The sequence below is a fragment of the Balaenoptera acutorostrata genome, chromosome 2 (assembly GCF_949987535.1).
Source record: "Balaenoptera acutorostrata chromosome 2, mBalAcu1.1, whole genome shotgun sequence".
NCBI classification, from domain to species: Eukaryota; Metazoa; Chordata; class Mammalia; order Artiodactyla; family Balaenopteridae; genus Balaenoptera; species Balaenoptera acutorostrata.
In genome coordinates this window covers 134,101,308-134,126,091 of record NC_080065.1, presented here as the reverse complement: position 1 = coordinate 134,126,091, position 24,784 = coordinate 134,101,308, and the positions used below count along the sequence as shown (strand labels likewise).

Here is a 24,784-nt window from a genome sequence, read left to right as displayed (position 1 = left end):
ACTAGGTAAATAGCAGAGCTGAGACCAAAGGCCAGGGCTTCTGATTCCAAATGCAGTGTACTCTCACTGCCCCTCTTGGTCAATCCCATTAAGAATTTCATAAATATGTCTTTCTTTTATGAAAAATTTCCAAAGTACACAGAAGAGAGAAAATAGCACAGTGCACACCCATGCCCATCATCCAGATTCAAAGAGTTTTACCACATTTGCTTCATCGGTTTCCTTTGCTGAAGTGTCTTAAAGCAAACCTTAGACACTGTCTGTTCACTCCTACATACAGCAGTTTGCATCTCAAAACATACTGGGTATTTTCTTACATAACCACAACAGCATGGGCAAGGAAAAAATGACAGTAATTCCACAGAATTACTTAATACCTGACTACAATAAAATTCCCCTAATTGTCTCAAAGTGTTTTTTTATACTTGGTTTGTTTGAATAAGGATTCAAACAGCATCCACACATCACATTTGGTTGTTAGACTCCAGCAATCTAGACAGTGCCCCTCTTCTTTTGTTCATGCTATTGACTCGCCCAAATCTGTTTTACTTTCACTTGAGTGCTGAAAAATATGTGGATATGAGAGCATTCTCCACTCCTTCCATAGTAAAGACTGAGGGGAACTGTCTCGTTTGTTCTTTTTGTTGTTGTTGTTGTTAGAGAGTGAAGGTTACTGTTGATTCTCTAGCTGGCTTTCTCCACTGTGTTTAAAAATCTTTTTTTTTTTTTTTTAAATAAGACTCAATATAAAGGAATGGCAGACTAAACTACTCAAGTAAACACTGTAGGACACACTGAAGGAGTCTGAGGCTTCTCTTCGCTCCTCCTGTTAAGGGCCACGTGGCGCCTCCTTTCTCCTCTGAGTTCTCAGAGCACACAATGGCAGCCCTGTCCAGTCGACATTCACCGCAGATTCTAAAGCATAAAGGTTAAGTGCATGGGTTTCACAGCCAGGCAGATATGAGTGTGTGACCTTGGACATGGTAACCTCACTGAGCCTCAGTGTCCTCTTCTGAGAGTGGCAGCATCGCAGTACCTACCTCACGGATATTGTGAGGGTGACTGAGCTGATGCAGGTCACGTGCTTGGCACAGTGGCTGGCACTCAGTCACTGGCACTCTCATTAGTGCAGTGATCTCTTCATGTGTCTGTCACATAGCATGGCCTGGTCTCCGTTTCCTTTGATTTCATCTCCTCCTCATCCTCTCTTCTGGGCTCACGTGGCCCCAGCCACACTCACCTCCTGCCGTCCCCCAGCACACCAGACTCACTCCTGCGTCAGGGCCTTGGCAGCGGCTGTTCCCTTGGCCCAGAATGCTCTTCCTTCCTATATAAGCATGGCTAACTCCCTCACCTACTTGAAGTCTTTGCTCAGATGTCTTGTTTTCAATGAGATCTACTCTGACCACCCTATTGAAAACTGCAACTCACCCCTCCAACTCCCAATCCCCCCTCACTCTGTTCTCCTCTTACCCTTTCCCTCAGCCCGGTTACCTCCCAACATACTATATCCTTTATTTATTACTTGTGTCATTTACTGTCTGTCTCCTCACATGAGAACGCCAGCTCCAAGAGGGCAGGGGTCCTTGTTTTGTTCACTGATACGTTGTAGGCACCTAGAACAGTACCTGGTGTATATAATAGGTTTCAATAAATATTTATTGAGTGAACAAGTATCTATACTCTGAGCCCCTTGAGGAGAGAGTCAGGGGTTTCCTTCTTCCGTGCCCTGCCTGAACTGCTGCAGACGGCTAGGGCAGTGTCTCTAGCCCAGTGGTCTCAGCTCAGGCTATATATTAGACATCCCTGGGAGCCTCTGAAAAATACTGGTGCCTGAGCTCCTTCCCCAGATTGTGATTTAATTGGACTCAGATGGGGCCCTGTATTGGTATTTTTAAAAAGCTCCCTAAGTGATTCTGATGCTTAGAGAAGGTTGCGTTTTCCTGGTCTGAGCTTCTGGATGTCCTGGAGGATGTAGGAGAGCAGTTGGTCCTCCATTACGAACCAGGTTCGTGAACATTTCCATCCCTAAGTGCTGGCTCCAGTGAGCTGCCGTGGGAGCTGTCCCCTTCAGCACCGGCAGACACTCGCTGCTAGACAGTGAAAGGGAGCCTTTGTTATAAATGTGGGGAGAATCATCTGCTTCCTTCCCTGCTACCCCAGCATGCTAGAGCTGAAAGGACTCACAGAGCTTCCTGGCCCACTCACATCCCCCTCCTACGGCTCCAACCCTCTACTCTGGGCAAATTCATCAGCCGTCAGGTCAGGGGTGGTCCCAAGAAGTGCTGAGCCTCCTCTCTTACAAGCCTGCATTCAATTCCACAGACATCTCCTGACACCTCCCCTAGTCAGGCCCTGTGGTAGATGACAGACAATGTGTCAGGCAGAGGAAATGGATGGCTTGATGATCTGATACAAAGGAGAAAGAGAGGTATTGGATCTGTGCTCTGGACGCAGGGCTGGGGAGGCTGGAGGAAGAGGTTAGCGCCACATCCTGAAGAAGGCTTGGGGGAGGCTTTGGGGCACAGGCATCACTAGAATGGGGCCCTGATGAGTGAGGAGGCTGGCAAGATGGAAAGGGTGTTCCAGGGAGAGGCAGGGAGAGGCACTGGGGTGAAAAGGGCAGCGTGTGCCCCTGGAACTAATGTAACCAGGGACCGGGACTCCATGCCAAGTGGACCGGATGGCTTGAGAGCCCAGTGCCACGGTCAGGCCACGTCTGCGCCTTATTTATGCTGTTGCCACTGCTCGTGTTGCTCTCCTGCCTCTCCATCCATCTAAACCTGCCCACCTCCAAAGTCCATCCAAACCCTTCCTCTTCCTGGAAGCCTCTGTCATCCCACCCAGCCTTAGTGGTCTTCTCTGAGTAACAGCAATGAAACACTTAGGAAGAATTTTCTACGCAGTACACTGCCAGATTCTGTGTGAAGGGCTCTATGTGTATTGTCTCATGTATGTCATTTGGCAACCTGAGGGAAGCATGACAATCACCCCATTTTACAGAGGAGAAAACTACGGTTTGGAGAGGTTGTCATGTGGCCAAGCTGTCCAGTTAGGCATGGCAGCATCAGGCTTGGAACCTAGGGAGTCTTGCTTGAGACTTGCTTATATGTTTACCCTCTGCACAGAGCTCTCCCCCACCCTTCCCCGTCACAGGCACTGGTCTTCTATACAATCCTGCACAACACCAGTGCTGTGTTTCTTCTTATCGCACAGACTGCAGGCTCTTGGAGGGTAGGAACCAAATCCAGCTCTTCTCTTATGTCTGCAGAAGCATCAGCCCCAGCTGGAGACGTGCTGTAGCGGTGCACCACAGATGCTAACTGAATTGAGGAGGCTGCATGGAACAGCAAGGAACAGCCTTGCGCTAAGGAAACCAGGTTGGAGTCTCTGCTTTTTTAACCAGCTGTGTGACCTTTACGCCATTCATTCTGCCTGCTCCTCCCAAGCTGGGTTAGACCAGGCAATTTCTGGAATCACTTCAAACCCAAAGGCTCCTGCTCAGTTTTCTATACATACCTCTAAACGCGTCCGATCCACATCCTTGGGCAGTCGGTTTCTCCCTCTTGTGGTCACCAGGAGCAGTTCATAAGGGTAGATCTAAGAAGAGAGGAGGGGGGATATTTGTAGGTTGGGTTAGGGTGGCGGGCTTGTCCCTTCAGACATATTTTGTGTCTGGCTGGGGCTCCCTCCTCTGTCCAGAAAGAGCCAGAGATTAAAGTCTGGAGGAAGGGCCGAGTATGTCCTCTTTGGGGTTTCCTGGCAGCCTCAAGGCACCTTCTCCCAAAAGGCAAGGCCCTGGAGTCCTTGAATACTGCCAGGGATGCGCTTGGTTGCATTTGGCCTTAATGTGAGCACAAGGGCTCCTGAGTGTAAATGTCTCATATCTGTGATTGGCAAGCCTCTAGAGAGTCTCCGAGGCCCGGGGGAACTGTCTGGTTTCAGGAGGCAAGAGATGTAGGGCAGGATTCAGGGAAACTGAGCCAAGGAGGGACTGGAAATACTAGTCTTGAGAGGACCCTTGGGGTTATTTATCGATGTTCCCTTCCCGGCATAGACAGTGCTGTCATCTTCCTGCTGGTCCCCAGTGTAGCAACATGCAGGGTCCCGGAGACCCCCAGGGTCTGTGTATCTTTACCTTGTACTCTGTAGAGAGAAAAGAGACACACACAAAGTAGCAACCATCAGTCTTTGCTTTGCATCACTACACTGGCCTCTGTCATAGAGACCCTGTCCTTATTGAATTCATCCCAAATCAAGGCTGGTTTGAACACAATGGAGAAAGGGGTTGGGCTGATCCAGAGATAGGTTTTTAGGGGGAAAATGACTTTTGAGACATTTATAATAGAAACAAGAAGAGTCTGGGACCATGAAGCACATGGGTGAGATCCTTCATCTTCTGGGGGGAATCCTCCAGGGTTTGCTGTGGGCCTGCCTTCCTGCCTGAGCCTGCTTGTAGGAGCTGGAAGAGGCTGGTGGGAGAGCATCACGGGAAGAGAGCATGAGGCTCATGGAATTTTTTCTGGGAACAATGTGCATTTGGCTCTGAGTATTTCCCTCCACCCGGGGCTGGCAGGCAACTCTAGCTCAGCAGTACTGGGAGAATAGCAAGCACTCTGTGATGGCTCTGGGAATCCAGATGGGACAGATGGCCTGGAGATCACCCAAGGCCCGGGACTTGAGAGGATGAGAGAAGAGCAGGGGAAAAGGGAGGGAATGGGAAGTGAAAGGGAACTCGGGGTTTGCACAGAGCCCAGCGTGGGACCAGAATCATTTGTCAAAGGGGCTATTATGAGCAGCGCATTATAATGAGGTCCCTGTGAAGTCCCAGGAGAGGCCGGCACTCACCTCGCATGCCCCAGTTGACAGCGTTCATGCTGTCGTAATGGAATAGGTCTGCGCTGGGTGTCTGCAGGGGAGACAGAACCAGGGCTGGCCTGAGGCAGGCTCACCTCTGCCTCCCTGAAGTACTCACCCATCTCCAGAAAATTCACTGGGGCTGGTGGGACACGGGGCCCTCTCAGAAGCCTCGGTCGCAAGGTGGAGTGATTTACTTCACTGCCATATGCCTAGTGCCTAGGCCTGGCACATAGTAGGCACTCAGTAAATATTCATTTATTAGTGAATTACAGCTCATGCTTTCTTTCATTACTCAAATATCATTTTCTCTATGAGATCTGCCCTGACAACTCTATCTAAAATTGCAAATCGCCCCTTCCCCAACTCCCAACCTCCCTCATCCTGCTCAATTTCCCCCTCTTTTTCCATAGCACTTACTACCTTCTACATTGTGTATAAGGTGACTTGTGTTCTATTTACTACTTGCTTTCTATTTCTCCCTATAAGAATATAAGCTCCAAGGGCAGGGCTCTTTGTTTTGTTCGGTCACTGAGGTATTCTAAGCACTCAGAGCAGTGCCTGGCATACATAAAAGGCTTTCAATAAACATCTATCTGTTCATGAACAAATGTCTAGGCTTTGGGCGTGTTGAGGACAGGGTCTGTCTCCTTCCCGCTTGGAGCGGGCGGGGCCCCAACACCAGCCGTGGCTCTACTATGGACCTCTGATCCCTTTTGTGTGCTTAACCCTAAAATTGTCTCTTAACAAGTCTACCACTTCTGTCCCTCTGCAGTCTCTTCTCTACACAAGAGGGATCCCATTAAAAATCTGAGTTGGATGGTGCAGCACACCTACCGGAACCCTTCTGAGTCCTTACCAGCACACAGGGCCCTAATAACATCTCCGTCTGGCTTCATCTCCACGCTCACTCCATCCCAGCCACGCTCCTCTGCACCCAGGGACTCTGCCACTGTGCTTCCCTCTATTAGGGTGGCTCTTGCTGGTCTTGGAGAGGTGAGGTCCCTCCCTGCACTCAGGCCTTTGTTTAAATTCACTCTCTGACCTTCTCTCTCTTTGCCTCCTTGCTTTGTCTTCCATCTGAGCACTTATGACTGCTGACTTCAAGTCACTTAGTAGGTGCTCAGTAAATAAATGTCTATCTCAGTGTCCTTGCCCTTTCCCCCATCACTTGTCTAGTCACAGAGCCTCTCCTTTTGCCAAGAAGATGTATTTTTCATCCCCTTTTTAGTCCTTAAACCACCTCACAGCTTCCATGAAGGTTTTACGCCACAGGACATCTAAGAGCTCAAAAGGCTCCAAGCCACAACGGGTGAGTGGAACCCAGCAGTCAGGTGTGGGCTGTCAGGGGCAGCTGGCCCAGGCTCGAATCCTGGCTCAGCACTTACTAGGAATGAGAGCTCAAGCAGGTCAGTGAGCCCCTCTGTGCCCCCATCTTCATCCGCAAGATAGAGTTATTAAAAATAGTAACTACCTCGCAGGGTTATAATGAGTGAGTGCTTGTAAAGTGCTCAGCATGGAGTAATTGTGCCATAAATACTAGGTGCTCCCAGCCCCTCTCATAGGGGCTCTTTTGTTAATGCACCTCTAGCCCCAGGGCCTCTGTCCAGGTTTCACCCGTAAGTCATCACTCCTGAGCTAACACAGGAATTGTGAACCTCTTGGGGATAATGTCCCTGGAACAGCCTCTCTTACCCTGTGCAGCCCGTTTCTTCTGTAGGCAGGCAGGGAGGCAGATTTGGAGATGAGGGGGTCTGAAAAGAAGGAGCCAAGACAATTACCAGGAGCCCCAAGCCAGGGTTTCCTCTCCCTGAGGTCATCTGGCTGCAAATGGCCAATGTTACTCATGGGAAGGGGGACAGACAGGGACCACCAGCTCCTTCCACTGCTCTCCAGGCTTACAACTAATAATCTTAGGGGTGCCTCACCCTGGCAGAATTCTAGGCCCACCCCAGGTACCCACTCACAGAGTCTTCTGGTGTTAAGCTCTACACATCTATCCTCCTATGATGGACCCATGTGTCCTGGAATTGGAGTCGAGCTGGAGCTCAGACAGGCAGGCTCCCACGTGGGTGGAAGAGGTGTGTGCTCTTTCTTTCTCTCTGAGAGCTGCTGGGCATGGCAACACTGGTTCCAGAACCAAAGATTAAGACCCACTATCTGACAAACACATGGGGTGGACTACTTCAGATGGGGACTGTGCTGGAACATCCACGTTGTATGGTCATCACAACTAAGGGGGACCTGCCGCTGACTCAGCTCTGGCCCTCACAGAACACGATGGGCTGAAGGGCGGGCAGGCAGAACATACCGCTGTCAGCCAGGTAGTGGGACCGAGGGGCTGCAAGAGAGGGAAACCAGAGATCAGCGTTCATGGAGACAGACAGAAATGGCTCCCATACCTGGGCCACCCTGGCCGGCGGGGAGGAGGGCCCTCCTTCAGTACCTCCTTTCCCATTGGTCAGTTTCTAACTGTTGCACCTGCACCCTATTCTCCCTCCCCCACCCAGCTTGTAGCCCAGCACCTGGCACAGTGCAGGTGCTCTGTGATATCTGTTGCACAAATGCCATTGAATGGAGCTGAATTTTGAGCAGCACTGGTGCAGTGTACAGAGCCAGGGGTTGAAAACAGTGCCTCTCAGTGGTGAAACAGGGAAACGGCCCATCAGTTCATCCTGGCTTGGCCATTAATAGATACCCAATTTCAGATAAGTAAATCATGCTTCGTTTTCTTATCTGTAAAATGGGAGGGATAGTGTCTCCTTTATAGGGTTATTGTGAAGAATATAGGATACAATATAGTAAGGTGCTGAGCACAGTGCCTGACAGATACAAACCCTCAATAAAACTGGCTTTATCATCACCACCACCACCACCACTGTCATCTTTGAGCTCACCTAGAATCAAGGTGCAGTACAGCAAAGAGGGAAAAGCTTATGGCCTTGAAATCACTCTATGCTGGGCCTGATCCTGGCTCAGTCACTTACTGGCTTTCTGACCTTGGGCAAGGGGGTTAACCTCAGGTCTCTCATCTATAAAGTGGGTGATAATAATCTCTCTACATTGTGGGTCTTTGTGAGGACCAAGAGTGATAATGTATCTATAAATGTCCAGCACACAGGATTGTAATAAATGGTACCTTTTATTATCCATCAAGTATTGACCTGAGATAGGACTTCCTGGCAGGACTGAATCCCACAGGGGTAAGTAAGAGAGGAGGCAGGAAGAGGATGTGTGAGTCTAGGAACAGGGAGGAGCTTACAGTGAAAGACTCTCAGGGCAAAGTGCTTGAACCAAGCCTCTGCTTGTATACCTCCAGTGATGGGAGGCTTGCTACCTTAAGAGGCTTCCCCTTTTATCTTCAGACTATTAGAAGAGTTTTTTCTTTACATGGAAACTGATTGGAAGTCATGGCTTCAGATGATCCAAAGAAGCAGAAGTGACAGCTCAGGACAGAGCATGGTCTTATTTAGTCTGTATTAGACCCTGGTGGGGCCATAAAAGGTTAGATTCACTAATGGAAGAACTGATGGGGAAGAATGTGCCCCGACCCCGGCAGGTTACAGGGCAGTGCTTACAGCCATTTAGGGACATATCATAGCCAGCTGTGTGCAGGGCCTCTCGGCTGCTGGTGGAGCTCCGGGGTGGGGTCCAGGGATCCGCGTAGGAACTGGACCGGGCCTTCATCTCTTCCTTCAGAATTAGTCGGCCAATTCCACTCTGGAGCTGGGGGTGGGGGAGGAACAAGATGAAGTTAGAAGGAAGCAAAGAACACTGAGATGGAACAGGCTTAGGAAAGGCTGAGGGACCAGATGCTCTATAGTGAACCTCTGGCATTTTTTGCCTTTTCAGTGTCCCTCTTTCCTTGCAGCACCCATATTTTCCTTTGTGGGACTTCATTTCTCTTCCACAAGTAGTCCTGTGGTCAGGGTGGGGCTCTGGTGGTACGTACCGGAGCCCATATACAATATGTGGGCTTTTGTGTGTGGCTTCTTTCACTAAGCATAATGTTTTCAAGGTTCATACACATTGTAGCATGTATTAGCACTTCATTCCTTTTTATAGCTGAATAATAGTCTGTAATATGGATATGCCACATTTTGTTTATTCATTTGTGAGTTGATGGACATTTGAGCTGCTTCCATCTTTCGGCTCTTGTGAGTAGTACTGTTAGGAACCTGTGTGTACACGTATTCGTTTGAGTACCAGTTTTCAGTTCTTCTGGGTATATACCTAGGAGTGGAACTGATGGGTCTGTGAACAAAGAATGTCACCTAATGGGTCAGTAAACAAAGGATGTTGCAGCCATCCAGCCAACAACCTCTGCAGCCACCACCAACGGTATACCCTGAGAGGATTCAGAATGGAGTAAAACAGGATACTGGCCCTAGATAGTTAAGGTGCATATCAAAGGAATGATTTCAGTGCATCTTCCCATACACAGAAAAGGGCTAAATTCATTAACGTGAGATGTCTGTTTTTTTCTTTAATTAGAATCTTTTGACGTTTGACTATCTGCTTTGTTTTGTTTTGTTTGTTTTTGCAAAAATTCCTTTATATCCTGGTTCCTCCCTTACCTCTTCAGAACTGTCCCTCAGAGGTATCTGAGAGGCTGTCTCCCGGGCTTAGGTCCTTAGTATGTCTGCTGAATAAAACATAATTCTCAACTTACAGGTTATGCAGTCAACAGTTTTGACAGCTACAAAGGGACCCAGGGCAGACTTTTCTCCTTTGCCTGAACTCTTCAAGGATCCAGAGCCTAGGTACCAGCAGAGCATTCTTGGGCCCGTCTGCCTGCCACCTCAGAGAGTCCAGATGAATTTGGGTGAGTCTCTCCTGATTCTCAGATCTCCTGTTATTGGCTGATGATCCTAAGTTTTATTCAGTGATGTTAAACTCCTCACTGGAAGAGTAGTAGGTTATCCTTGAAACTTAGTTTCAAGAAGAGGTACCTGGGTTATGCTCAGTTGAAAGACACTGGGAAGATTTTTTGCCCAGTTTAGACACTGAGCTGGTTATCCTCAGTTGAAAGACTGGGAAGACTTTGCTCAGTTGAAAGACACTGAGTAAGGCTGGACTGGGTAATTAGGTGGAAGACTGGCCTGTCGTTTTTCCTTGAATTGGCTACTTTAATAGAGTTTGTCAAAATAAAAGTGAAGATATCTCATGAGAGCTTTCAGCTCAGAAGGAACAGCACCTCCTGGCTGGCAACAGCTTCCTCAGGCAACTGAGAAACTTGCGGGAGTGGTAGAGGCAAGTCCTCATACTGTGCAGCTGTCTCTATAGGGAAACCCACTCTTTTTAATTAAAAACTTGCCTGCCAGGGACATGCATAAGGGCTGGCCACTCCATAATCTGAGTACCCATGGTAGTTGTAGGCTATTGAAGGGAGAAAACAAGACTCATAAGAGGGCTAAAATGAATCTAGGGTAAAATCTAGAGGAGTTAAGCTCACAACAGCACATTGGCTCACCACACGATCATCACTAGCGATTTTATCTCCACAAACTGACTCTGGAATGGGGAACAAAGCTTTCAAAACAAAAAGAAAAAGGGACGACAGATTGCCAGCTTCTAACTAACCCCCCAGCCAGATATATGTACAACACTTATACTTACAAGTACTTACTTAATTGGGAATTAAAGGAAATCTCGCCCTGAAAATGACTAAGATGGGGCTCTTCTATTGCATACACAGTTAAGTTAGAGAAAGCCTGCTTGATAAAACATCTTTTCAGAATTTTGACCTTAAAGAAACAAAAGCCCTTCTAGGGGGAACTTGCATTTCTCTCCCTGTGTCTTTGAGATGTAAATGTTCTACCTGATTTTCTTAGGCATTTTGTGTGTGTGTATGTGTATATGTCTCTTTCTGTGTTTTGAGTACTTGGTCTTTGCCATCTGGAAGGTACACATATGGTATACAACTCGGCAGCGAACCGAATAGACTGGGATTCTGAGCAGTCTTTTGTCTGACTGTGCCAACTCTCAGGGGCTTTTGCCGTCTTAACCTTCGTTGCATCGGCCTGTGCAATGAAGGCCTTTACTTTCTTAGGCTATTTTGGGGAGTAAACTTTCTAGATCTTGTGAAGGCTACATCTTCACACTCTGTTGTGGGGACTTCTCTGGTGTCTTATTGGTTTGTATCAGTAAGATACATCTTGTTAATGGCCAGATGATGGATCCTTTATATTGGAGAAACTTATAAATTGGTAAATTTTAAGAGCTGTGTTACTGGTACTTATAAAAAAAAAACTTAGAAGGTGGAAAACATATATATGGTTAACCTAAGAACTCCCTTAATTGAAAACAACAAGAACAAAAAACTGGTTTGGGAAGCCTTATTTGTGGTCTCTGCTTCCCCTCAGTGAGTCTTACAGATGCTAATAAAAACATTAGGATAATTAATGTTAATTAGGTTGATTAACAGGGAAGTAAACTGAAGAGAAAGTTTAGAGACTTCTTCCCAAAAAGGTGGAAATTTTAAAGGGACTTATCCCAAAAGGATAAAGAAATCTTTAGATGATTATTTAAAAATGGGATAAATAAAACAGATGTTAATGGGATTAAAACAAAGGTTTGATACAACACCATGTAAGGTTGGATGGAACAAAGGAGCCCCCTCTAGGTCCCCAACATTAAAGGGCCCCAAACAAGTCCACTCTATTTACCCCACCTAAAAAATATATATACTTAGGGACTTCCCTGGTGGTCCAGTGGGTAAGACTCCATGTTCCCAATGCAGGGGGCCCAGGTTCTATCCCTGGTTGGGGAACTAGATCCCACATGCATGCCACAACTAAGAGTCCATGTGCTGCAACTAAGAAGCCCACATGCCACAACTAAAACCCAGCACAGGCAAAATAAATAAATAAATATTTTAAAATATACATATATATTTAAATGGCTGGAAGTAAATTACACTGAGATACCTGGCCAACAATTACTTGGGGCAACAGGCCGATTAATCAAGTAAAAGATTGACAAAAGGGCCTGAGTCCCTTGGCTCAACCCCTCACTGGGGACCCCAGAGCCTTTTATTAAAAATAGAGGGCTTCCCTGGTGGCGCAGTGGTTGAGAGTCCGCCTGCCAATGCGGGGGACACGGGTTCGAGCCCTGGTCTGGGAGGATCCCACATGCCACGGAGCAACTAGGCCCGTGAGCCACAATTACTGAGCCTGCGCGTCTGGAGCCTGTGCTCTGCCACAAGAGAGGCCGCGGTAGTGAGAGGCCCGCTCACCGCGATGAAGAGTGGGCCCCGCTTGCCGCAAGTAGAGAAAGCCCTCGCACAGAAACGAAGACCCAACACAGCCAAAAATAAATAAATAAATAAATAAATTTATTAAAAAAAAAATAGATAAAAGAGTCAGAGGATAAAAAGAAAGGAAAGCTTCTAGGACTCCTTGAAAGACCAAGGCTTGATGATTGGGTCCTAATGGAAGATAAAGGTAAAGGTATAAAAGTTGATAGAATTGAGATGAAAGTTTATAAAAATTGGTATACCTAAACGGGCTTTATATAAGATGGTTATTTCTCTTTTGTTTAATTATATTGTGTGATATACATGTTTCACTGTGGAATGCTTCATAAGACAGGGCGTATGAATCTGCCCCTCAGGAAATATTATTAAACATACAAAAGGAAACCAGTAGGGTTACCTGAGCCTGTATAATATAATGTAAAAACTGGGAGCAATATTCAGGGGCTAATAAAAATAATAATAGAGATTTTGCTCTGGGTCTCACCTGTGCACTCAGAAAAAGGACCTTTGTTGAATGCCTTATGCAAGCTTTTGAAAGCATGATAAATTAAACCCTAAAATTCTAGAACATAGAACTCTTGAATTTTGGCTTAGTCAGAAATCTTCCCACTGATATAAAACAAATTAAACAAAGTACAGTTGGGCAAATCAATCTTTTAATATCATTTAGGCAGCAGACCAGTTTTTTTGAGAATTAAAAGCAACTGTCTTTGTTTTGCAAATCTCTACAAATAAGAAATGTAAATACAGCCCACATTGATCTGAGACTGAGCCTAATTAGCTCAATCAGGTAAAACCTGAAACCAAGGAGGAAAAAAAAAAAGCAAAAAAGTCCTTTTAAACTCAAACTGCTGGAAAGGCTCCCTCACCCCAAATCTAATTCATAGCCTCCTTAAGGGTTTATCAAGGATAAATACAAATCTTATAAGTCTTTTCCACAAATAGCAAAGCCTCAGTCATCTGAGCAAGCAAATTTAACTTATTCCAACTGTTATTTATAAACTAGTAAGTTTATACTGTAATACCTGATTCATACCTAAGTTTTTAAGGTGAAGCTATGAGATCTCTAGTTAGGTCTGTTTATATGTCTGTGTACACATTATACATATGAGATGTCTCTACCTCTGGAAAATACTGTCAAAATTAAATTTATAAAAGAGTTCCATTTAATTGACTTAAAAGTAAGTGCTTACAAATTAAATACTTCTAAACATAAAAGAAACTGGCCAGGATGAATTTCAGGTTCATGTATCTAGGAAATATTCAATATTAAATTAATATCTGGGGGCTTCCCTGGTGGCGCAGTGGTTGAGAATCTGCCTGCCAATGCAGGGGACACGGGTTCGAGCCCTGGTCTGGGAGGATCCCACATGCCGCGGAGCAGCTGGGCCCGTGAGCCACAGTTGCTGAGCCTGCGCGTCTGGAGCCTGTGCTCCGCAACAAGAGAGGCCGCGATAGCGAGAGGCCCGCGCACCGCGATGAAGAGTGGCCCCCACTTGCCGCAACTAGAGAAAGCCCTTGCACAGAAACGAAGACCCAACACAGCCATAAATAAAATAAATAAATTAATTAAAAAAAAAAAAAAAAAATTAATATCTGGTATTAAAGCTAGCTTCAGCTTGCCGGTTTAATCAGTCAATATAGACATATCTTACTTGGTACACCTTCAGTGTACCAAGGTTCACTGAAGGTTGATAAGTTCATGTTATTTCTGTTTCAGAGTTTGTCAGCAAAAATATTAACTTGGTATGATGATATTTTCATAAATTATAAAGGAAAATAAGAGTTTTCAGGTGAACCCTTTAGGAATAATTATGCTTTGGGTATATTGATTTAAAACAGTTTCTCCAGATTTTTGGTAACTTAAAACTTTAGAGTTTTTCCTATTTATTTTTAATTTAATTTTTATTTTATATTGGAGTATAGGTGATTTACAATGTTGTGTTAGTTTCAAGTATACAGCTAAATGATTCAGTTATACATACATCTGTTCTTTTTCAGATTCTTTTCCCGAGAGGTTATTATAGAATATTGAGTAGATTCCCTGTGCTATACAGTAGATCGTTTTTGATTATCTGTTTTATATATAATAGTGTGTATATGTTAATCCCAAACTCCTCATTTATCCCTCCCCCCACCCCCCCACGTTTCCCCTTTGGTAACCTAAGTTTATTTTCGAAGGCTGTGAGTCTGTTTCTCTTTGGTAAATAAGTTCATTTGTATCATTTTTTGGGGTTCCACATGTAAGTGATATCATATGATATTTGTATTTCTGTCTGACTTACTTCACTTAGTATGATTATCTCTAGGTCCATCCATGTTGCTGCAAATGGCATTATTACATTTTTTTATGGCTAATATTCCATTGTAGATATGTACCACATCTTCATTATCCATTCCTATGTAGATGGACATTTAGGTTGCTTCCATGTCTTGGGTATCGTAAATAGTGCTGCAATGAAGATTGGGGTGCATGTATCTTTTCGAATTATGGTTTTCTCTGTATATATACCCAGGAGTGGGATTGCTGGATCATATGGTAGTTCTATTTTTAGTTTTTTAAGGAACCTCCATACTGTTCTCCATAACAGTTGTACCAATTTACATTCCCACCAACAGTGTACGAGGGTTCCCTTTTCTCCACATCCTCTCCAGCATTTATTGTTTGTAGACTTTTTGATGATGGCCATTCTGACTGGTGTGAGGTGATACCTCATGGTGGTTTTGATTTGCATTTCTGTGATAATTAGTGATGTTGAGCATCTTTTCATGTGCTTTTTGGCATCTGTATGTCTTCTTTGGAGAAATGTATATTTAGATCTTCTGCCCATATTTTGATTGCATTGTTTGTTTTTTTTGATATAGAGCTGCATGAGCTGTTCGTATATTTTGGAGATTAATCCCTTGTCAGCCACTTGGTTTGCAAATATTTTCTTCCATTGTGTGGGTTGTCTTTTCATTTTGTTTATGGTTTCCTTTGCTGTGCAAAAGCTTTTAAGTTTAATTAGGTTCCACTTGTTTATTTTTGTTTTCATGTTCATTACTCCACGTGTTTGTGTTTTTTACAGGATTTTTTCCTGTAATTGGTTTCTAGTCTCATAGTGTTGTAGTTAGAAAAGATGCTTGATATGATTTCAATTTTCTTAAATTTGCTGAGGCTTGATTTCTGGCCCAGGATATGATCTATCCTGGAGAATGTTCCATGTGCACTTGAGAAGAATGTATACTCTGCTGCTTTCGGATGGAATGTTCTATAAATATCAATTAAGCATCTGGTCTAATGTGTCATTTAAGGCTGTGTTTCCTTACTGATTTTCTGTCTGGATGAGCTGTCCATTGATGTAAGTGGAGTGTTAAAATTCCTATTATTTTGTTACTGTCAATTTCTCCTTTTATGCCTGTTAGCATTTGCCTTATATATTGAAGTGCTCCTATGTTGGGTGCATATATATTTTCAGTTATTATATCTTCCTCTTGGATTGATTCATTGATCATTATGTAGCATACTTCTTTGTCTCTTGCAACAGTCTTTATTTTAAAGTCTATTTCGTCTAATATGAGTATCACGACTTCAGCTTTCTTTTGATTTCTATTTGTATGGAATACCTTTTTCCATCCCCTCACTTTCAGTCTGTATGTGTCCTGAGGGCTGAAGTGGGTCTCTTGTAGACATATATATATGGGTCTTGTTTTTCTATCAGTTTAGCCAGCCTGTGTCTTTTGGCTGGAGCATTTAATCCATTTACATTTAAGGTAACTACCGACATGTATGCTCTTACTGCCATTTTGTTAATTGTTTTGGTTGTTTTTTTTTTTACATCTTTATTGGAGTATAATTTCTTTACAATGGTGTGTTAGTTTCTGCTTTATACCAAAGTGAATCAGCTATACATATACATATATCCCCATATCTCCTCCCTCTTGCGTCTCCCTCCCACCCTCCCTATCCCACCCCTCTAGGTGGTCACAAAGCACTGAGCTGATCTATCTGTGCTATGTGGCTGCTTTTGGGTTTGTTTTTGTAGGTCTTTTTTCTTCCCTTCCTCTTTTGTTCTCTTTTGTGATTTGATGACTCTCTTTAGTGTTGTGTTTGGATTCCTTTTCCATTTTTGTTTGTATATCTATTGTAGATTTTTGGTTTGCAGTTCCCATGAGGTTTTTTTTTAAAAGGAATTCCTTTATTTTTATTATTTATTTATTTATTTTTGGCTGTGTTGGGTCTTCGTTTCTGTGCGAGGGCTTTCTCTAGTTGTGGCAAGCGGGGGCCACTCTTCATCACAGTTTGGCGGCCTCTCTTCTTGCGAAGCACAAGCTCCAGACGCGCAGGCTCAGTAGTTGTGGCTCACGGGCCTAGTTGCTCCGCGGCATGTGGGATCTTCCCAGACCAGGGCTCGAACCCGTGTCCCCTGCATTGGCAGGCAGATTCTCAACCACTGCGCCACCAGGGAAGCCCTCCCATGAGGTTTTGATATAGCAGTCTATATACATATACAAGATTTTTTAAGTGGCTGGTCTCTTAATATGAAATGAATTTCCAATATCCTGCAGTTGTACTCTCCTCAAGATTGCTGGTTTTGATATCATATTTGTGTGTGGCTGATTTCCTACCTTTAGTGCATGTTTGCCTTTGTTGGTGAGTTTTCCCATTCATAAGTTGCTTGTTTCTAGTTGTGGCCTTTTCTTTTCTGCCTAGAAAAGTTCCTTTAGCATTTGTTGTAAAGCTGGTTTCATGGTGCTGAATTCTCTTAGCTTTTGCTTCTCTGTAAAGCTTTTGATTTCTCCATCAAATCTGAATGGGAGCCTTGCTGGGTAGCGTAATCTTAGTTATAGGTTTCCCCCTTTCATCACTTTAAATATATCATGCCACTCCCTTCTGGCCTGCAGAGTTTCTGCTGAAAAATCAGCTGTTAACCTTATGGGGATTCCCTTGTATGTTATTTGTTGCTTTTCCCTTGTTGTTTTTTCTATTTTCTCTTTGTCTTTAACTTTTGTCAGTTTGATTAATATGTGTCTCGGTGTGTTCCTCCTTGAGTTTATCCTGTATGGGACTCTCTGCACTTCCTGGACTTCACTGAGTGTTTCCTTTCCCATGTTAGGGAAGTTTTCAGTGATAATCTCTTCCAATATTTTCTCAGGCACTTTCTCTCTCTCTTTCCCTTCTGGGACCCCTATAATGCGAATGTTCGTGCATTTAATGTTGTCCCAGAGGTGTCTGAGACTATCCTCATTTCTTTTCATTCTTTTTTCTTTATTCTGTTCCACGGCAATGATTTCAACCACTCTCTCTTCCACTTATTCATTCTTCTGCCTCGTTTATTCTGCTACTGATTCCTTCTTGTGTGTTTTTCATTTCAGTTATTGTATTGTTCATCTCTGTTTCTTTGTTCTTTAGATCTTCTAGCTCTTTTTTAAACATTTCTTGTATTCTCAGTCTGTGCCTCCATTCTTTTTCTGAGATCTTGGATCATCTTTACTATCATTACTCTGAATTCTTTTTTCAGGTAGATTGCCTATCTCCACTTCACTTTGTTGTTCTGGGTTTTTATCTTGTTCCTTTGTCTGGAACATATTTCTCTGCCGTCTCATTTTTTTCTAAATTTCTGTGTTTATGGTCTCCTTTCCACACGCTGCAGGATTGTATTTCCTCTTGCTTCTGGTGTCTGCCCCCTGGTGGGTGAGGTTGATCCAAGGGCTTGTGCAGGCTTCCTGGTGGGAGGGACTGGTGCCTGCCCACTGGTGGGTGGATCTGGGTCTTGTCCCTCTGGTGGGCAGGGCCATGTCAAGCGTATATTTAGAGGTGGCTGTGAGCTCAGTACAACTTTAGGCAGCCTGTCTGTTGATTGGTAGGGCTGTGTCCCCTGCCCTGCTTGTTGTTTGGCCTGAGGTGTTCCAGCACTGGAGCCTACAGGCTGTTGGGTGGGGCCAGGTCTCGGTGCCAAAATTGCACCCTCCGTGAGAACTCATGCCAATCAATATTCCGTGGGGCCTTTGCCGCCAGTGTCCTTGCCCCCACAGTGAGCCACAGCTGACCTCCACCTTCCCTGGAGACCCTCCAAGATCCGCAAGTAGGTCTAGTCCAGGCTCCTGTGGAGTCACTGCTTTGTGCTGGGTCCCTCCAAGAGTGGAATCTGTTTCGCCTTGTCTGTGGAGCTCCTGCACTCAAGAACTGCTGGCCTTCAAAGCCAAATGCTCTGGGGGCTTCTCCTCCCGATGCCAGACCCTCAGGGTGGGGACCCTGACGTTGGGCTCAGAACTCTCACTCCTGTGGGAGAACCTCTGCAATACAATTATTTTCCAATCTGTGGGTCACCCACCCAGCAGGCATGGGATTTGATTATATCGAAAAAGTGCCCCTCCTACCATCTCATTGTGGCCTCTTCTTTCTCTTCGGGTGTAAAATAGCTTTTCTGGTAGGTTCCAATCTTTTTTGTCAGTGGTTGTTCAGTCAGTTGTGATTTTGGTGTTTTTGTGAGATGTGGTGAGCTCAAGTCCTTCTACTCCACCATCTTGTCCAGAATCGAGGTGCTTTTAGTTTGGGTGCTTTCTGCCTCTTTCCTTAGTGTGTGCTGGCCATTATTCCTTTCAAATGGTGTGTGGATGTGTGGCGGCCTGTGCACACTCCTGGTATGGCAGGAGCAGTGATCGGCGCCTACTCACGGGTCTCCCAGCAGTGGCAGTGGCCCGTGTGCCCCCAGGCCAGTAGGGGCAGAGATCGTTGTCTGCTCCTGTGTCTCTTAGCAGCAGTGATGGCCCACGCACTCCCGGGACAGCAGGGACAGCGACTGGAGCTTGCTCACGGCCTGTGTGTGCTCCCCGGACATTGGGTGGAGTGATTGGTACCTGCTCGTGGGTCTCTTAATGGTGGCGGTGGCCCGCACACTCCCGAAATAGCAGGGACAGTGCTTGGTGGCTGCTTGCGGGTCTTGTATTTGCGGTGGTGGCCCGCACACTCCTGCAACAGCAGGGACAGCACTTGGTGCCTGATCATGGTTCTCTTATTGGTGGCGGCTGCCCGTGCCTGCCTCTGGAGCCCATGATGGCAGTGGTGGCTTGCGCCTGCCCCTGGAGCTCATGTAGGTGGTGTCCTGTTGCCTGAGAACGTACGCACAGGGAAAGAATCTCCTATGGTGGTCCCACCCCTCTCCTTGCATGCCCCCCAGCAATGGTACCTTGCCTCTGTGGTGGGCCCAGGCTTCTTCCTAGTGCACCCTCAGTTGCCACACTCCACCCTCTTCAGGCTGTCTCTGTATAGCCAATCCTGGTCCTCTCCCTGGGTCTGACCTCCAAAGCCCAGGCTTCAGCACCCAGCCCCTGCCCATGCGGGTGGACAAGGGTCTCAGGCTGGGGAGCACAGGGCGGCAGTACTGACCATCTGTGCAGGTCACTATCCGTTTTGCCTTCCACAGACTGGTTGCTGCACTCTCCTCCGAGGCTCTGAAGCTCCCCCCCCTGTCCAGGCTGATCTCCCCACAGGTGAGCGAACCTCCCAGGACGTGGGAACCTTTCCTCTTTCACAGCTCCCTCCCTGCGGCGCAGGTCCTGTCCTGATTCCTTTCTGTCTTTCTTTTTCTTTTGTCTGATCTGGTTATGTGGAGGTTTTCTTGCCCTTTCAGAAGTCTGAGGCCAGTGTTTAGATTTTCTGTGCAAATTGTTCCACTTGTAGATGTATTTTTGATGTATCTGTGGGAAGAGGTGAGCTCCATGTCCTGTTCCTCTGCCATCCTGATTCCTCAGCCCTTGCTAAATTAATTTAAGTAATGGGAATCCACTGACTATCCAGGTCACTTCAAATAAGATAAAATACTCAAACATTATTTGCTAAACAGGTCTAAATTTACCTACTTTTGTCTCATTACAAGAAGGAAACTAAAGATGTTTGGGTTTACTAGACATACCTCTTGTACCACATTGAGGAAAGAAATTATGCTATGAGAAGATGTATGTGTCTAGAGGTTAAGTGATATGCCAATCAGGAATGCTGGTATGACAAACAGTTCACAATTACTTGCTACTTGTCAGTTTTCACTAGAGATGAACGTTTTTAAAGGTTAAAATTATAATATGTAATTAAAGCTACTAAAGATAATAAGGGAAACATTTCAGTATGCAAGGAAAGTAGGGTGTGTTTTTTTCAGCAAAAGAAGGTATGAAGAATGGAAGTGCATTTTGTTAAGTGGAAAGAATGATTTTGTCCTAGAGCTGGTTGTTTCTGGATGGAAAAATAAGGGACAGACTAACAAGAATAGAGAAAGTTGTGGAAGGTTTGTAAAAAGGGAGCCCTGAAAAGGACTTTTGTACTGTGGTCAGGCTGGGATTGGATTAAATTTAATTAGGTAAGTGGTTATTACTATTAAAAGTAGGCTGGTGCAAGACTGGATTTGGTTCCTCTCTCTGTTAAGAGAACAAAGTTATCTTGAAATACTGCTTTTGAAAACAGATTATGTGAGATTCTTTTTCTGTAAGTCATCTGTATTTGTTTTTGAAATCTTTTGTCACTTCAAGTGAATAAATATTGTTTCACAGTGACCTATGATCCTATTTGACCAGGTGTTTTGAAACTTTTTGATATTTTTGACAAAACTTCCCAAATAACAAATTCTAACTGAAGTTCTTTTGACTTCCAGCTAACTCTGGGATGCTTCAAAGAAACCCTGCGACATCTCAGAAAGAAATGTTAGATTAATTAGGCTTACTTGAGAAGCACTGTCAAGTGATTGGAGATAAACCTTCTTAGGTTATATTGTATGGGTAAATGTCATTAATATAGATATTCCAAAATTTATATGGAATTACTAAAAATCTGGTATGGCCTGGTTTAAGGTTATCAGTCATAATTCTAGGTGTTATCTTAGGATGTTGTATGTCACAGAAATATCCAAGTTTCTTGTCAGTTACATTATAATCAATCAGATCTTTAACCATGCCATTTTAAGTCCTGTTGTTTATACACAATCATTGTTTTACTCTGATGCTTTTATATATGAAGATCTTAGTGAAGATTCATAAAAAGGACTTTTGATAAATACAAGTTTCTGGTAACTTTTAGATCTTACTCCTGAACTGGGTAAGAAATTAAAAAACACTAATGGAAAACCTGACAACTTCATCTAGATGAACAGGAATTAATTACATGGACTGAATGAATTGATGAATATGACTTATAATTTTATGACTTTTTTCTGAAATATACTGGTTTTTAATCTCTGTTTTCCAGAAAACCTTTCCTCTTATGCTAACTATGACCTTCAACAAGTTGATAAAGTATACCTTTGTAAACGAAGACAAAACATTTATCTTTTTCTCTCTACCTGATCCCTCCAGAATTTGGCTTCTCTAGCTGGCTCTCCCCTGTGGACTTGATGGCTTATTTTGACCAGATTACAACTAGTTATACTAATCACTGTTTTAGTTTGTTCTCTCTTGGCATTTTCAAATTATTTATGCCTTGTGCCTCTCTCTGCTGCACTATCAGTTTATTAATGTTACTAGCTGTATTACTTATATCCTGTTTTATGAGATTATTATCTCTTACATTACCAAAGTGTAACCAAGCCTCCAGCAAAATTAATGATGTCTCGAGTTAGTTGATCATATACATAACTCTACATAGAATAGTTGTAATAGTGCAATTCTAGATCTGGGAAGAAGCAACAAGGGAAAACATTTCCTGGATCACAACAGACTAATAAGACAGGTGATCCAGAGAATTTTAGATTATCAACAGGGTCTAATCCAAAACAAATCAGCACATTGAGTGGCCTGTCAGCAGAATCTTCGCCTGATCAAGGGATGAGCCTTCCTAGCCCTGAGGGACAAAATTGGTCATGAAATGCCTCCCAAACATTGGTTGAATTTATGGCCAAGAGGAAGCACTGTGAGCAAAGAATGTCACCTGCCATATCAGTAAACAAGCCATCAAGCCATCAACCTCTGCAGCCACCACCAATGGTGCAGCCTGAGGGGATTCAGGATGGAGAAAAACAGGATACTGGCTCTAGATAGTTAAGGTGCATATTAAAGGAATGATTTCAATGAGCCAAGGGCCTTGCATCTTCCCATACATAGAAAAGCACTAAATTCATTAACTGTAGATGTCTGTTTTTTCATTAATTAGCAGCAATCTTGTGATGTTCGACTTCCTGATTTTATTTTTGCAAAAACTCCTACATATTCCTGGCTCCTCCCTTACCTCTTTGGAACACTCTCTCAGACCTATCTGAGAGGTTGTCTCCTGGGCTTAGGTCCTCGGTATGTCTGCTGAATAAAACATAATTCTCAACTTTTAGGTTGTGCGGTTTTTTGTTTTTTGTTTTTTCAGTCGACAGTTTCTATGGTAGTTCTATGTGGTAACTTTTTGAGGGACCACAAACTCTTTCTCAGCAGCTGCACCACCTTGCATCCCCACCAGTGATGCACAAGTCACTGGCATCCACTGACCACAACATGAGAAGAACCTGCTTGAGCATGACGCCAATGCAGAGGCAATCCAGCGTAAGAGCAGAGAGAGTGAATTTCCCTATGGCAATTTGTTTAGCAGCTGGATCAAGTTGTACCTGCAGCTAATCCTACCAGTTGACTTTTCAGTTATGCCAAGTTTTGCATTTCTCTTTTCTATCATGAGTGAGTTTGAATTTGGTTTCTGTCCCTCACAAATGAAAAAATCCTCAGTAACATACCATCTAAGCATCTCATTCAGTGGTGTGGCCTGCTTACCTTGTGCATGCTGCGGTCAAAATCGTCCTCCTCTCCTCCAGACGAGAACCTTCTGGCTCGGGGCACTGCCAAAAGACAGCTAGGATCAGCTCCCGCCCATGCTCCCCACTCAGCCTGCTCAGGCGAGAGGGCATGGGGGGGCAGTACAGCCTTGACAGGTGGGGGTTTCCTCTTGGCTCCACCACTTTCCAGCTGAGTGACCCCACACAAGTGCACTTTGGTGAACTGCCTCCACCATGGGCCTCCCTATACTGAGATGGCCAGCATCCCTTCCCATTCTTGGGCTGGAAAGTGCAGGTGAAGCTGACTGTCCAGACAGATCTAATAAACCTCAACGTTGGGACTTTTCCTGCGACTGGTAGGAGAAAAAGCCCTCTTTCTGCCAAGGATGGGGGTAAGCCCGGACCTGCCAGAACTCGTCTTCCCATGATAAGGGCAGAATCAGCCTGAGACTGGAGCCACCCGACCCACAGGACAGGTCAAGTCCTGATGGTGTTCATCTACCTCTAGATCCAGCTATGCCTCAAAAACTTTCAGTCACATGACCCAGAAAATCCCTGTTTTGGCTTAAGCCTTTTGGAGGTGGTTTTTCTTTTTTTTTGTTTCTTTTGTGTGTGTGTGTGTGTGTGATTGAAATAGTCTCATCTAAGATTCCCCCTCTCCCCCCCATGCCTGTTGGGTCTGGTCCCTCTTGCCTGTGCAGCCTCTGAACACTATCTCCCATGGGCACTGATCACGTCCACTGTGGGTTATAGTTGTGCTTGTGTCTTGTCCCCTAAGTGGAGAATTCTTTGAGGGTGGCACAGGGTCATCTCTGAGCTCCCATGAAGCTTTGTTCAAAATGGACATTCATTACTAAAGGTGTGTGTTGAATCAAAGTGGCACTTACTGACAACTCCTCCCCATACTTAAAAGAAACAGCCTGGGATGTCTGATTAGGTGGGATGGCACCTTGAGGACCATTAGGACCCCTTGCCAGGGTGCCTGTGAGAGCCTTCCATCTCCCAACATCCTCTCTTTTCTGTTCTCCAAACCATTTTCCACCTACAGCCAAAGTGGTCTCTTAAAAACACAAATCTGATCATGTCACCACTTTTAACAACTTCCTCCTATTTTGGATAAAGACCAAAATCCTGACCTCAACCCACAAGGCCCTGTGGGATCTGGCCTCTCATCCCCCAACCCCCTCCCCTCCCTCTCTGAGCTCAAGGTTGAGCTGACAGCCAATCCTTTGCTCCAGTGGAGCCTACCCTCCCATCTTGGGTCTTTGCAGGTGCATTTCTACACTCTGCTGGCTTACCTGCTCCTCACCCTTCCTGTGGTAGCTGAGGCTCTGCATCTGAGCAGCTTTTGTCATCTTCCAGACTGGAGAGCATGCCCCTACCATCAGCTCTTCTACCTCCTGTACCTCACCTGCTGTCCATCACCTCCCTCTCCAGTTGGGGCCGATGTCTCATACACAAGGGCAAGGACCTGATCTAGTTTGCTTCCTAGTATCTCCCTAGGGCCCATGGCTGCCCTTAGTACCTGTTTGCTGAATGAATAAATGAACTATCGTGTGAAGGAGTGGGCAACTGTCTGTGCTGGCCCTGTGTCCCTGGCGTAGGCGACGGGGCTCTGGTCCTGGCTCCCCTGTGAGGGGTGATACCTTTGGGGGACCCGTGGTAGGTCCAGTACTCAGACTCCGCAGCATAGTAGGGGTCTGGCGAGTAGGCTGGACTGTACTTGGAGGCCTGGCTGATGTCTTCACTTGTTTTGCTCTTGGTTGCTGTCGACAAATCACCTGCAAAGGACCCAAAGAGAGAGCTTCAGGGAGGCAGAATGTCCTAGAAGAGTGTCCTGGACACACTCTCCCTTGTCTCAGCCAGGCTCCAGCCCTGGGGAGTGAGGCCACGTCCAGGCCAGGGTCTGGGACACGGAGCATCGGAGCTGGAAAAGCACTGAGGCCAAGCCTCT

At 45.1% G+C, this 24,784-nt stretch overlaps 1 protein-coding gene and 1 long non-coding RNA gene across 5 annotated transcripts in view; one reads left to right on the top strand and one right to left on the bottom strand.

The window, feature by feature from the left end:
• Positions 1-22,394, top strand: part of LOC103002870 (uncharacterized) — a 134,064-nt gene extending 111,670 nt beyond the window's left edge. Inside the window, exons 13-16 of one of the 3 annotated variants that reach the window (XR_009007072.1) lie at positions 3,272-3,380; positions 9,532-9,682; positions 19,522-19,588; positions 20,740-22,394. This is a non-coding gene — a long non-coding RNA (uncharacterized LOC103002870). Of the gene's footprint in view, positions 1-3,216; positions 3,381-9,531; positions 9,683-19,521; positions 19,589-20,739 lie in introns of all 3 variants that reach the window. The other 2 variants (XR_009007073.1, XR_451583.2) reach the window with 2 other exon arrangements.
• Positions 1-24,784, bottom strand: part of ABLIM3 (actin binding LIM protein family member 3) — a 154,259-nt gene that overhangs the window by 3,414 nt on the left and 126,061 nt on the right. The window contains exons 16-23 of one of the 2 annotated variants that reach the window (XM_007188691.2): positions 24,477-24,611; positions 22,829-22,893; positions 8,436-8,583; positions 7,169-7,198; positions 6,553-6,611; positions 4,849-4,909; positions 4,139-4,146; positions 3,520-3,600 (exon numbers count right to left, since the gene is read on the bottom strand). In XM_007188691.2, the coding sequence (XP_007188753.1) occupies positions 3,520-3,600; positions 4,139-4,146; positions 4,849-4,909; positions 6,553-6,611; positions 7,169-7,198; positions 8,436-8,583; positions 22,829-22,893; positions 24,477-24,611 (587 nt within the window). Of the gene's footprint in view, positions 1-3,519; positions 4,910-6,552; positions 6,612-7,168; positions 7,199-8,435; positions 8,584-22,828; positions 22,894-24,476; positions 24,612-24,784 lie in introns of both variants that reach the window. The other variant, XR_009007071.1, reaches the window with a different exon arrangement.